The 15,798-nt window shown below is 26.6% G+C and overlaps 1 protein-coding gene across 1 annotated transcript in view; it reads right to left on the bottom strand.

Moving 5' to 3' along the window:
* Positions 1 to 13,728, bottom strand: part of LOC107454358 (cytoplasmic dynein 1 intermediate chain 2) — a gene marked incomplete at its 5' end in the record, with an annotated part of 24,482 nt that extends 10,754 nt beyond the window's left edge. The window contains 9 exon segments of the mRNA XM_071178805.1: positions 715 to 875; positions 2,388 to 2,508; positions 3,427 to 3,540; positions 3,967 to 4,113; positions 7,124 to 7,249; positions 7,711 to 7,810; positions 8,455 to 8,608; positions 9,902 to 10,099; positions 13,708 to 13,728. Coding sequence (XP_071034906.1) covers positions 715 to 875; positions 2,388 to 2,508; positions 3,427 to 3,540; positions 3,967 to 4,113; positions 7,124 to 7,249; positions 7,711 to 7,810; positions 8,455 to 8,608; positions 9,902 to 10,099; positions 13,708 to 13,728 — 1,142 coding nt within the window.
* Between the last annotated feature and the right edge of the window lie 2,070 nt (positions 13,729 to 15,798).

The following is a 15,798-nucleotide window of genomic DNA, read 5'->3' as shown; positions in this document are numbered from 1 at the left end:
ACACCAGAATCTTTCCTAAATTGCACAGTCCCATAGCGGTCAAAGGTTTCTGCATTCGTTTAGCAACAGTAGGAGAATTTTATGTGGCATTCTAGTTTAACAGCTGTAATGGAACAAATTTTGATGCAAGCAAAGTATTGCTAAGCTGATGATATTTCAACTGTTTGGCGATACATTTCCGTTAAAAAAAAGTGGGTATAATGGATGAAACAATTTAAATTAAGAAAATTAGCAAATAATTTAAATTAGTGAAATTAAAAAAATTATCAAAGAAAAATTTCCAGCTTTTCTTTAAAATTCCCTGATTTTTCCAGGTTTTTATCCAAATTTCCCTGATATTTCCAGGTTTTTTCCAGTATAAAAAAATTCCCTGATAATTCCAGGTTTTCAAGGTTTTCCAGGTGGGTGGCCACCCTGCATTGGGTGTCTGGATACTTTAAGCTAGGTAGTGTAAAACCCTTTAGGCAAAAAGAAAAAGTTTAAGAAACCTCTGACATCTTTTATTTTATAAATTAGCATTGAAATTAATTATTAATTTTGATGGAAATAGGAAATTCTATGAAACTAGTTTCAATATTGACACAAACATAAGAGAATGCTCAGCAGATTGGTTAGTTTTTAAGAATTTTTTCAAATAAATTAAAAAATTTATCAGCCTAAAATAATTTCTGATTATAATCAATTGTTTAACATAACCCTAAAAATATTACATACTTTTAAACTCCAGAGTTTTACAGTCCAATCCATGGAAGAGGATAAAAATAAATGGGAAAAATCAATATGTCCCTGAGCACTGTGTGAACTGATGCCAGTTATAGGACCTTGATGTCCTTCATAGAGTTCATGAATGCCAGCCTTGCTTCCATGTCTAGATGCTAAAATAAGGAACAAAAATTCACATTATAAAAAAGAACACTTCAAAAGAATATTGAATCTAGTACAGTGGAATTTGACTCCTTCTGCTCTGATTATGGATAATTCAAGGTATTCTTGATTTCAGATTGTTGGTGGTTTCTTTTTCCTCTAAATTCGAAAATATTTTCAAAATCAAAAATATTTTCAAGTTGTATATGAGAATGTAATTTTTTTAAAGGTTGTATAAAATGTTTAAATAGAAACATAGAACACTTTTTCCTAGAGTTTTATTTTAATACACAAGTGATACTTATTTTAGATACAATGATACTGAAAGTCAAGAGAGAAAAAAAAATTGGAATTTTTAATGGATTTTAATAATTAAAATTCAACTTAAAAATTTTACTATAATATTGATACAGTTTAAAATCACAACAGGCCAAAAAACATTTATAACTCTTTTAAATCAATTCAGTAATTCATTAATTATTAATAAACATTATAAAGTAAATTATTAAATATATAAGCAGCAAAATATGTTATGCAGTGTATTATACACACAAGAAAAAAATTATGTTTCTTTCTTGTAATTTTTTTGAATGAAGAAATACATCTTAGACGATAAGCACACACATCCGTAACAAAAACAAAATAGATCTATTACTATTAAGTTAACTATCCTTGAAAGAACTGACCATCATATAAATAAAAATTAATTTTGCTAGGATAAATTGATATTGAACATATGGTATGATGAGTGAGTCACTCTGACTCAGGCTGGTATCCAACCAGCAATTGTTACCTACCAGCTTGCTGGGAAGCAAAAGCGGTTTGTGCACAGCACTGACCACATTGCTACTATCATGCAATTGGTCATGAAATTGTGGAGCAGTAACCTCCAGACCCACAAAGGGCTGTTACGGGAAAGCCTTACTTATACGATGAGTGACTTTGCTTATATGTACTTTAATTTATGCCAAATACTAAAGAAAGAAATTTTTTCTAATTTTTCTCAATTATTTTGCTTTTTAATTATAGCTCAATTATTTTGCTTTTTAATCAGGGGATATTCTTAATTAATGCAGAATATGCAAAATCGTACGGATGTAGTAATAGAAAGCTGTTGGTAGGATAAGATTTAATATTTTAAGTTACAGAAAATGCACAAAAATGCAATGTTTAAAAAAATCTAGTTTGAAATAAAGACTTATATAACAACCTTCCCTCTTTTCTTTTCACTAGTTGTACAAAGTTTAGATTCTTCCAATTTCTTTTTCTTCATTATTTTTCTTGGGAAAATACTTTGTGAAAATGAGTAGTACAAAATAAATTTATCAAAAATAAAAATTTTTGATTATCAGAATAGAAGAAGCAGATGGGAATTCAGATTTTTTCATTAATATCAAAAAGTTTGTGATTTTGAAGTTTGAATAAATTAAGGTAGACTGTGATGGGTTTAAGAGAAACTAATAGTCAAAACACTAATAATTATTTAAATATATTCAACAATAAGCGTTACTATAGTCTCTTACCGGTATATATAGTTCCTTCTTCACTCCCAACAACAAAATTGTTATAATCGCCAGATGGAAATGATAAACTTGTTACAGAAACTGGCCTAGACTGCTTCTGGTGGGACAGTTCCATTGTATCCTAAAATGATACAAAAATGTATCATGTGTTTGAAATGACTATTGATACACTAGTAATCAAACAAAGTCAAGAACTCTCTCGAGTTTTAATTTATATTTTTTAATTCATTACAAGACCAACATATAAATTCAGAAGATGAATAGCAAATACTTTATAAATTACAATTCTTTTGAATAACTTTAATAAAAAATTTCAGTCAGTTCTGAAATACTATATGAAATTTTTTAATGACTTTGATAAACTTTCGATGAATTCATTAATTAATGCATAGATAAAGCAAACTAATGAATGCATATAAAAAGCACAATAACAATTCATTTTAAAATAAAAATAAAACTAGTTTAAAATGTATATGATCCAAATATATTTTTAACTATAATTTAAATCCATAATAATCAAAGGCTCTGATATAAAGCAATTTAAAATTTGGACTGATATTTAAATCCACTAGCTGCTGCCAACAACCAACTTTGGTCCACAAAGGGCTGTCATGCCAATAGAAAATAAATTTCTATTAGTACAATAAAAAATTGCTATTAGGAAGTAGAGAAACCTATAAATTAAATTACAAATTGTATAAATTAGAAAACATAAATTTTAACTACATTATAATAGATATATAATACAATTGCAAGATTTAAAAAACTTGATATAATATTGCCGACTGCAAGAAAATACTATTTTAATCTTAAATGACTAAATAATTTTCAATGGAGAATTCTCTTGAATAAAACCTAGGTTTAAGATGTACCAGCTATGGGTGTATTTAAGTTGTACTTGGTTTAAGGCTTACACATATAAGCTATTGGGTTTTCAATGAAAAAAATATTTGATTTATATTTATCACTTTATTTGGAAATATAGTATTTATATCGAAACTTATTTTGAAAGATAGAATAAAATATTATGTATGTTCACCTGAGGAGTTGAAAGCATATCCAAACTCCAAGTGCAAAATTTACCATCAGTAGATATACTGACTAAGTTGTGGGCATTTTGAGTACCAACTACTTGTATGCAATAAACAGGATGCTGAAATTAAAACACAACACAAAATTAGTAACAAAGTTTTTTAACAGTTGGTTATACTAAATATGAAAACTACAATACATTGTTTACAAAGTAACCACAAATTATAGCTACAACTTGGGAAAGTCTATGACAAAAATTAACAGCCATCCATGAAAAGATTACAGTTGAAAGGCTCTGACATGCAGGGGGTAAATATTTTATTATCTTTTACTATGAGAAGCACCATCTGTAGATGTACTTTGTAGTTAGATTTGAAACTTAGTTTGAGATATTTGGTAGAAAGAAATACGCTGAATCACTTTTTTCTTTGCTGAAGGTAAGTATCTGAGTTTAAGATTTGATTTAAAGCTTCATAGTCTAATAAAAAACAAAACTAGCAATCTTTCAGATAATACATATAACAAATCACTTACAAATACTACTTACAGTATGAGCAGCTGCAGATAATGGACTCCTTTGTACAGGTGTCCTTTTGCTACTACGATTGTCCCATAACACTATTTGACCAGAATATGTTCCTCCTAATACCAAGTTCGGATGGAATTTGGCAAAACACGTAGACATCACTGCAGACTGAAATATACAGAAAAAATAATGAATTCAAAATTCATGAAAAGAAATAAAAGTAGATAGAAATGCTTTTTTTTACATCAACCAAAATCAAATTTAAATATTCTTTAAATATACTCATTAACTGACTCGTTTGATTGTTAGCAAAGCTTGTTATCAATTGCCATAGCCTTTGCATTGATGGTTGTCAAGAATAAAATATGGCAAAGATTCACAAATCCTCAAATGGTTAAAAATCATATCACTATTTGAATTGAAAATGAAACTTTAATCTTAAGAATGTCTACAAAGAGTTCTACAAAAGTTCAAAAATATTTCTGACAAAAAGTAAAACTTATTATGATGCGACTAAGCAATTTAACAACTAGCATTTTCTAAGATAAACAAGAGGGTGATCTCATTGTGGAAAAACAATAAAAAAATTTTATAAATCAATATTAGTCAAAATTGTAGGAGAACGTGATTCTTTCAAAAAGATAAAATTGCTTACTATATAAAATTTTAGATAAGCAATTTATGTAGATTCATAAATGATAAGTTCAGTAATTTCTATCATAAGGTAGCATAATGCTTCAAGATATACTTAAAAAAATAAGGCACCAAAATACCAATATCTTTACAAAATAATTAACCTAAGCTTTCAGTTTTGTTACAAAAAAACTAGTATTTCTTTTAAATCACTTAAAAACAAAAAGTGTATAAAATACTTCAATTAAAAAAAGAATAATAACTTGAAAACACAGGTGTTTCAGAATTAAAAAGTAGGAACATAGACAGCCCTTAGTGGGTCTCACAAATGAGCAATCATATACATTGTACCCTTTGATGTAACTTGACCTGTATACAAGATTTCCCATTTAATGCCACATTATTCTCTTTGTAATTTGACAGTTATACATAGTTTCCTATTTAATATCATATACACTGTTCCCTTTGATGAAATTCGACTCCTATACACTGTTTCCCAATCAAACAGGGGTAAACTCGTTTTACTATACATATAAGAATACTTCTTGAAAAATGACTTTTAACATTTCTATCTAGTCATGTCAGAGAGATAAAAATCCATTTACAATAAAACCAGTAGCTTTAAGGTAGTAAACATTTAGCTTTTTATTTAAAAAATTACTCTAGACAATAATAAAAATGCAAAAAAAATTTTTTTTAATCTAGTTCAATATACAATGTTTCTTGGATTGTTTTATTGATGTGTTTAATTTTATTTCTATATATGTTGTATTGGCAGGTAAAATTTGAATATGTTGTATTGGCAGGTAGAATATTGGCAGTTAGTTATGTTTCAGAATCTGTGTACATATTCTACCACAATAGTCATACAAACAAAGTTAGACAATGTTAAAGAGCACAAAAATATTATTAAAAGCAGACAGCTGTTTCGGATGCTCAAAGGGCAACCTTCATCAATGCATCAGAAAGAAATGAGAGAAAAATAGGGCAAATATATAGAGAAAGATGACGTCACAAGGGGATTAGAGCAACGACCAATAGGAGGGAAGGGTAAAAGGATGACGACAAATGGGAAGCAAGGAACAAAAAGGTGGGGGGGGGTTAGTTAGGTTTATTCATTGATTTCCAAACAGGAGAAAGATAAGGAACGCTGGATAGGTCATTGACCAACAGTTTGGAATTTTTGAAAATATTAAAGGACTCATAAAAATCTAAATCAAAAATTGAAGAACAATTTTGAATAACTTTAGAAGAAGAAAAATCAAAATTATGATTAGATTCCCAACAATGTTGGGCAATAGATGAGCGTTTAAATTCTTGTTTTTTGACATAGGCTTCATGTTCCTTGACACGGCACTTTAAGGCACGCTTAGTTTGGCCAATATATGAAAGGCCGCATTGGCAATTAATTTGGTATATACCCCAGCTACTTTGACTGTCAATGGGCTGCTTGAGATTAGAAATTTTTATCTTATTAATGGGACTGAAAATAATATTAAAATCAAACTTCTTTAGTATATATGCAACTTGCCGACTTATTTTAGGAAAATAGGGTAAAATGACTAAATTGTTAGAAAATTCTTTGGAAGGTTTAGCGGAATGTGATTGTTTAGTTAAGTTTTTATAAATATTATCAATAATGTTAGGAGAATAACTTCTGTCATGAGCAATGGCTTTGATGTAATTTAATTCTGCATCAAGAAGATCATCGTTAGAACAAATATTTACCGCACGGTAGACAAAAGACCGAAAAGATGCAAGTTTTTGGTTGGGAGGATTTGTAGTGAGGGGGAAGAGAAACAGCAAAAGGTTTACGAAAGACAGTAGTATGGAATGAATTATCATTCCGAGTCACAAGAACATCTAAGAAAGGAAGTTTTTGATCAGACTCTAATTCAAAGGTGAACTGAATGCAAGAATCAATGCTGTTCATAACATTAAGGATTTGATCTAAATTACAATTATTTTCCTCTAACAAAGCAAAACTGTCATCAACGTATCTTTTATAAAAGGGGAAAGTTAAGATTTTGAGTAGTTTACTCTCAAAATAATGCATATAGATGTCACTAAGTATAGGGCTCAAAGGATTTCCCATGGCAAGACCATTGGTCATACGGTAAAATTTGTTGTCAAGCGCGAAAGTATTTTGTTGTAAACAAACACGGGTAAGGTTAACATATTCATCGACCTCATATGGGGAAAAATGATATTCTGAAAGTCTAAGTTTTAGGCATTCCAAAGCCCCCTCAACAGGAACATTAGTGAACAGTGATTTTACATCAAATGAAATTTCTGATGCACTGATGAAGGTTGCCCTTTGAGCATCCGAAACAGCTGTCTGCTTTTAATAATATTTTTGAGCTCTTTAACGTTGTCTAACTTTGTTTGTATTTTAGCACAAAGGTCGCCCACTTGTGTATTTACAATAGTCATAGTAAGAATAAAACTACCACAACAAAAAATTAAATAATAGTAAAATTAGTAAATAATTTTAAAAAGATTTACTTTTTTGAAGAAATATTTTTAATAATTAATGGTTGTATACCTGACAATGAAAAATGTATTCAGGAGTAGTTTTTTTAAATTTCATATTCCAGACTAGACAGACACCATCAGGATCATGAGGAGAATCTTCATTATTATTATAAGATGCAACTAATAATTCAGGAAACTGGTGAAAACAACAAAAGAAGCATTGGTAGTAGGATAACATAATAATCTTAAAATTATAATACACAATTATATAGCATAATAAAATCACAATGGCTCATATTAGTTTAAGTTTGAAAAAGTAATGGTATTTAAAAAATTCATTAACTCTGCAATAAATATGGATAAATTTTTTCAAATAGAAAAATATAACATAAGAAAGTGTTAGCAATAAAAAAATAAGCTTTTTGTATTTGCAAATAAAATATTATAAAATAAAAAAATAATAATTTTCAGTAATAAAAAATTAACTTATTGCATTCACAAATAAGATGTTACGAAATATAAAATAATTTTCAGGTAAGACTTAAAATTTCAATGTTTTACAATAAACAAGTTAATACATTTTTGCATAATAAATTTATAATTTTATATTGAAAAAAAGAGGCAACTTCAAAAATAAATTGCTTAGATTTAACTCACCTGAGATGACCAATCAAAACTAGTTACAGTGCGGTTTTTGGACCATCTGTCATCAAAAAATGTTCTGTTCAATGACAATTTAATGCCGCTTTTATCGTCCCTGAAATAATTTTTTTTCTTAAATAACAAAATTATAAAGAAAACAGCAATTGAATGAATTGGATATATTTTTTAAAAAAAGAAAAAATATATATTTAACAGAATTGTAAACACTTTATTAGTAGATACCAAAATATTTTTTTAGCTAAATTGACTCAATTACAATAAATATACCAGCATAAAATATTTAAATCCTGATTCAATATATTAAGCGCAATAAAAATAAAAACATTAGTAACATACAAGCATAAATGCGAGGGAAATTTAAATGTAATACAAAGATTAATGACATACCCTATACCTACAGGTTTAAGGCATTATAAAAAATGTAAAAATGTCCTAGAGATTTCAAACTTATATTCAGCTTTGTACCCTCATTTAAAAGATCAAATAAAAGTGTTCCCTCTTACGAAGAAGCACTGTATTGGTTGAGTCATGAACCATTTTAGTACTTTAAATTCATATATCAACCAAGCTATTCAGCAAACAGAATAGTTAATGACATAATAAACTAATTTATGTACCAGGAGCATTCTACTGACTCTTACATTTAAAATGAATTACAAGAATTTTATAATGATGATAGCTAAATTATAATTAAAATAAAGCATAGATTAATTACAATAAAACAATAGAAAATCTTACCCATCTTGCTCTTCAATATTGCCAGTGTAATCAACTAAAATGTCAAGATCTTCACACAAAGCCCTTTCAATTATACGAGTAGCTCGATCAAAAAACTGATGAAAATCTTCTCTCAGCATAATTTGTTTTTTCTCTTCTTCACTTAAATCACGTACTAAAAAGCATTTAACAAATTTAATGAAGATAATTTATCATTATCTTTTAACATAATTAAAAGATGATAATGTACTTGAAAGTCAAATTAATAATGAATAATCAGTTATTATGCAAAGCAAAGTAATAATTAAAATAGTTTCTAAGATAAATTAATTTTAATTTTATTCAACTGTAAGTCTTAGCATACTTAAAACACATACACATAATTATAAAAGTACTTTATTTTAATTTTATAATGAATGTGATGAGCTGTAATATAAATGTTCAATAAAAAGTTAAAACTTAATACACAGTCATGCAAAAACACATTGACCAGTATTATTTTCTTTTTTACTTCCCTTTTCTTCTTCTTTTTTTTTTAAATTACTTTTTAAAATTTGAGAGGAAACTTTTTAATAATAATTTAATAATCAACTCTTTTAAAATATACATAATAGTAAAGTAATAGTATAAATTATGAAAAACTCTAATTAAAAGGATAAAAATCATTTAATCAAAAATGATTTTATCCTTTTTTAATGATTTTAATCAAAGGATAAAAATCATTTAAAAAAATTCACTATGTAAATTAAAGTATTTTAGAAGAAATATATAGGGCAAGAATATTTTTAATTTTAATAAAAATTACTGCCAAAAAACTCATTTTATTACTTTTTTACCTTGAAGTTTGTGTGAAGTCAAGGTTGTGATACTTTGAAGTTTCAAATTCTCTGATTCTAATTATTATTTTGACTGTAATGAATGTTTGAGTTTTGACATCGTGAATTAAACAGAATTTTAAAAAAAAAATTGAAATTAGACAATTTAGTACTCATATTATTATTTTTTTCTATTTTAAAAACCTAACAACCAATTACTCCTAAAATAATTAAAAAAAATATAGGTAATGAAAATATCATGCATTACATACAGAATTAAACAGAAACATAAGAAAAACTTTCATTAAAAATAATGTTTTAAAATTGGTGACAAAAAGAAACTCTAGACTATTCGATAGACAATATTTATTCGTCGGACAATATTTATATACCATATATACCATGTTAAAGCCATGTCAGTCCACTTGTTTAAGATTCTCAAAGGTTTTTTGAGAAAAACTGATGACGTATAAGTTTAAAACTTATGAAAATTTTATTCATATCAATGAAACATTTAAATGCAGGCAAATATGTAATACATCATGGCAGAAAAAAAAATTCTTCTGTAATAAACATTAACAAAGCATTAAGAAAAAGCTTCCGACTAGTTTTTTTTAAGATACATGTTCAAAAATATTTAAAATAAGAACTACCTTTCTTTTCTTCCTTCTTTAACTCAACTGATGTAGATAGTCCAGTTGTGTCTTGTGCAGGACGAACCATTTCAACATGGGGTAAACCTTTGAGGGGATGATGGCGACTTGTGTACAAAGGGGGAGTATCTAAATCATGTGAGGCCAAAGAAGATCCTTCAACATCATCTTCCCCCGGCATCTCAGCATACGTCAAAACTGTGGATATGCAGAATATTCAACGAAAAATAATTGCTAAACAATCGTTTCATATCATAGGAATCATAAAACATTATTTAAATATTTATTAAATCTTATTAAAAAACTTATCAAGAAATGAACGAGTTTAAACGTTTTGAATAGAACGTGCTTTACTTCATTAGATGGTTAAAAATGGCAATGAAAGAAAATGGAAGGTTAAGATTAAGAAGAGAAAAATTTTAAACCAAGATTAAGAAAAAAGTAGGGATGTATTTTTCATGTTCAAAAGGTGTAAACATTCTTATTACTGTAATGTCTTAAGAATTAATAAATATTTGAGAGTTTCACATCAGTTTTGTATTTCTTAAAAACATTATTATTACCATAACAACATTAATATAAGTTTCAAGAATCAAATGTTTTCATATTGAAATAAGCAATATAATAGCTGTCAACATGGATAGGTAGGAAAAAATCCAGTAGATTTTACGAAATATAAATTCCATGATAATTTTGGCATAATGTACTAAATATTTTACACATAGGGATTTTTACAGTCAACTAAATAGAAAAACTGCAACATTTTCCAGTTATTATTAACATTAAATGAACTTGAAATGTTATGTATTATGTTTACTCATATTTTGAATAGTAATAGTCACTTAATTCATCAAAGATAGTTAAAAAAATTTTAATTAATTTAAAAAGGGAGTCCTGAATAAGAATAAAATGAACATTTTGGTACAAAAAAAAGTTTTAAATTAATTTTCATAAATGAAGCTCGCTTCATTATGCATTTGTAATACTTATTTAAATATTCAAGCAAGCAATAATCTGAGCAAAAATTCTATTTCAATAGGGATTTTTTTAGGAAACTTGCTCAATTTTAGGGAATTTTATAAACTTAATAAAAACCAGGAGAATTTTTATTAAACCAGTAAAGCAGGAGGAAGTGGCAAAATCTAGTAGAGTTAGCAGCTATGTAATATTATTAAATATGGATTTAAAGAAACTTGCCTTTATAAAGATAAACTTAACACTCATGTTTTGTTTAAGTAAAAGTTGAGATGTGGATAATTATAATAAGACAATATAGATAGAAATTGTTCATATTATGTCACGTCATATTTCCAATAAAAAATAGCAATATTATGCAAGGTATTTTAATTTACTAGTTATAATTTAATATAACACATTCAGTTTTTGTAGTTTTCCTCAGTATTTCAAGATATATAAAAATAATGCTACAAGAGTAGATAAACTACAATCTTAGCAAAACACTATAAATATTTCAAATTAAAGGTCATTTTAAAGTTACGTGGAATGGCAAACATTTTTCTCTTTGAATGCTAAACTTTGAAAAGGATATAGTTTTAACAACTAATAAGCCAGAAAACATACATTTATGAAGATTCAGAAAAATATTGTCTAATTAATTTTCTTCGTGGTTCTTTTTTTGAGTTTTAAGCCATATTTCTCTGTAGAAATAATATTTAACTTTTACTTGTAGATCCAACTACTTCTAACTTCACTGGTAGTTGATCTTGAGTTCTTAAAGCAAATTTTTCTATTCTTTTGAATCAGTAAAATATGTTTCAGATATTTTTAATTAGCGATTTCTTCCTCTACATTCCATTTATTCTTTAAACACAATTTTTTTTCCCTTCAATCTCATCTCAATCCTGATGCTTTTCAAAAGTATTATTACAAGCATAAAATATTATTCCAAGTGCTTGTAGTTTGTGCTTTTATTCTATAAGTTCTAAAGAAAGTTCTGATTAAAATTCATTCTTTTAAATGAATATATGACTGATGCTTCGATTCTAATATGAAATCTAATCAAGAATTGAATAGAGAGATTTTTTTTCAAGAAATTAGTTTAGTAATGCTAGAAGATACATCAATAAAAACATACAGGCCATTCAAATACACATAAGCACTTTAGGGGAAGGGTTTTTGGTATTAGCTAATTTCTGCTGTTTAAAGAGACTTTAATAAGAATAGCTTATGTAAGATTATGTTATCATAAATTCCTTTTATCATAAAAATCCCTTATAAACAGAAGAAAAAAAATTTTAATTTTGAAAAACAAATCTAATGCTAAAATGAAAATGGGGTAAAGGGTTGCAATTTACTTAATATTTAATAACAAGAACAGAGGTAGTTCACAATCATAAAAAAACATGCTTATGTTATAATTGAACAACTCCATATGAAAGACATGAATATTTTGTAAACAATGAATATTGAATATTTGAAATAAAATGTTGAAGAAATTTTAGTTATGATAGATTTTTTTCACACATTCTAATCAATGAAAACCTAAATCAATGAAAATAATAGTAATAAAAATTTAAATGTGGGAAACAAAAGAAAAAATAGAACTTTTCCCATTAAATAATAGAACGAGAACAGTTATATAAAGACACAAAAAACTAGAAATTATTGTTAAGAGGGAAACTTAAAAAGTAAGTTTCTAGTTTTATCTAAGGTCATGCATTCATTATTTTCATCATTAAAAAAAAAAAGAAAAGAAGGATAATGGTGAACAAGCAAAGCATGTCACAACGTCACTAACAGTTTTGAGGATAGGGTTTTGTAGATGACCTACCTTGAAATTCATCATCCCATTCTACAGGTTTGAGTTTTTTTAATGATTCCGGAAGAATTGGAATAAGAACAGGAAAATTACTTATTTCTAACAAATCTTGCATAAAATTACATATTTAAAATTCAATAAAATAAGCAATAACTTTGTGATAGTGAATATAAAACATACTCATTACTTATTTAGAAATATTAAATTATTACATACATAAAAAAATTATAAGTCTGTAAAAACATTTCCCTAATTAAAACTTAAGAGTCTAAGTTTTCATATATTAAATAAAAAATGTTTATGAAACAACTGCTGTTTATTAAAGAGCAAGATATGAAAATTAAGCAAAACTAATTCTTGAGCAGAGAAAAATTAAGAGTCTTATCAAAATGTAAGCCTTTTCAGCAATTTTAAAGTTCATAAAAAGAGAAAAAAAAACTACTCTACAGTAACATGCAAATGCTTGATAAAAATATAGCAAACAATAAAAACAAACTATCATATAAAAGTACATTTTTAAGCAAGTTTCCACTTCACAATAATTTTTAAATTCTATTAAAGTTTCAATTTAAAAAAAATAGTGACCTATAACTTTTGAAATTTAATGTTTCAAAAAAAAAATCACTGTACATTTATTTATGCAATAATGGATAATTAATTTGAATAGCTGAATTAAAATATTTTAGACAATTTTTAGAGTGCACTAATAAAATACTATGTTCACTTTCAGTAGGTTAAAATGGAAATGAAAGTAAGTAAAAAATCAATGATTTATACAAGATAAAATTACTTATTTATTACAGAAAATTACAATATAAATAATTAGGCTTATTTTTTATTTTTTTAAAAAAGAAATTAACATTTCAGAATGCTAAAAGCGTTTGGAATTCACACAAGAAAATGTAAACAATGTTTACCTTCATCCCAATGAATGACTAACAAAATGAAATTAATTAGAATAAACACTGCAATATATTAAAAACAGAAAGTAAGCAATTCAAAGAATATAATACAAGAAATTACTCACCATAATAATCAAGAGGATGCGCTGTAAAAGAAAAGAAAAATATTACACTTACTAAAGTAATTTAACTTGTTCAATTAAGAAACCATATTCCTTAGATCAACAACAAAAAAAATTCCACACCTCATTTGTCATTAGAATTTATTTTTTAATTTATTTTTAAAAATAAAAATCGTAACGGTTTATCAAATTCTGTTTCAGTCAACTAACTAAGCAACACAGAGAATTTTTCAGCACAACATAAAACACATATTCCGCATTTTCAGTTTAAATTCATTTCTTACCAGTAGCCGAAAAATAAATAATAATTATCTTTTGGAAATAAATTTTTACATTAAACAAAAAGTTAACAGACAAGTTCATGCATATCATGAAAACTGCATTTCTTACAGAGAGGACTTTTATTAAGGAACAGTGAAAATACTATAGGAAAATAATAAACTACACACTATGTTTACCAAAATTTGAAATAGTTTTAAAGCAACGAGTTAAAAAATTTTGAGGAGGGACTTCTGGTATTATAATAATGTGTTTAAAAAGTCAAACATCATTAGGCTTATTTTCTGACTAGTGATCAGATAATAAAAATTTCAGGGAAATGTTGTATGAGTGACACAAACACAGGAAATATTACACTAATCTGATTCATCTTTCACTAAAATATTTTATCGTCCAATCAGAGAAAAGCCCTGTAAACCTGGGTGGGTAAGAAATAACAGGACAATAATAGCAAGAAAGGAAAATTACATGTCTAAACAGTTAAAAATAGTTTCAACTAACTTTTTTACTACATTCTCAATAAATCTAAAAATGCAGATTTTCAGCAGTCTAAAAATTTTACAATGCTTAAACTTATCGTTAATTTTACATTAAGAATCTGGAGAAGGAAAAATGCCATAGTTTTATTATTAGTTTAAAGTTCATTATAAGTCATAATGCACAAAACAATACAAGTAAAAAAGAAACAATCCAAGACCAGCGTGAAGTAATCATCAACCTTTAAGTATTGCATTTTAAGTAGTAGCCTAATTATTTTCCAATAGTGTTATAAAAAGGAAACTGAAAAATCTAATTGATATTCCAAAAGCTGCATTTTTTCAACCAGTAAAATAAGCATTAATACAGTTGATTACATAAAGTATAACAATCCGAGTTAATAACACTAAAAAAAATTATGGTTTACAAATTGGAAAACATAGCTAAAAATAGCGTCATTTATAAATTGAAAAAAAATATCGATTAAAAATTTGAACCTATTAAGAAAAACCTGAATTTAAAACTTTTCTATAAGGTTTTTTTTTAAAAAAAACCTTCATAACTCTGTATTGTTATTTAAAAACAGCTTTCACAAATGAGCACATATGAGAGAATATTTCTTCTTTACCCACTAACCCTATCAAATAACATTAAAAAAAATTGAATTGTTAGGTATGAAACCATGCAATAGGGGAACTAATAGATAGTTTAATAATGATAAAAATATAGAGATACTGACAAGAGTTGAAGTTTCAAGTTGAGTATTAAGTTTTTAAGTAAATTGAAGTGTTTTTAAAAAAAATTCTGAAAACTGAAGAGAAACAATAAATAAATAAATATAAGTATAAATATTTTTTTCTTAATATAAATTAAAAGTGTTCCGCTCGAAAATCATAAAGGCAAAAAACTAACAAATACTAAAATAATTTCTCATGAAAAAAAAAGAAAGAAAAAATATTTTTACCAAAAAATATTGTTTGCCACAATACACCAAAATGTGTGTGACTGTTAAATAAATGATTCAGAGCAGTTTTAAAACAGCCAATTAATTAAAAAAAATGTTTAAATATAAATTGTTATTTTTTTTTCTTCTTTCAAATTCAATGCCTATCAACCCTAAGATAAAAAGAATTCTTGCGTTATGACTGATAATGTTTGAGATTCACATAAAATAATTTTGTAATAACTACCATGAATTTCATTTAAAGCTTTATCTTAGAAGAACAAACCTTTACGTGTCCTCCAATGATAGCCATTATCCTTATAAGGAGAAGAGCTCTGAGAGCCTTGCATTGAAAAGGAAACAAAGAAATAAATTCACAATTGCATGAAAAGAAC

Source organism: Parasteatoda tepidariorum, chromosome 3, assembly GCF_043381705.1.
Source record: "Parasteatoda tepidariorum isolate YZ-2023 chromosome 3, CAS_Ptep_4.0, whole genome shotgun sequence".
Classification (NCBI taxonomy): domain Eukaryota; kingdom Metazoa; phylum Arthropoda; class Arachnida; order Araneae; family Theridiidae; genus Parasteatoda; species Parasteatoda tepidariorum.
The sequence above is the reverse complement of the archived record's forward strand: the minus strand, read 5'-3'. Positions and strand labels throughout refer to the sequence as shown.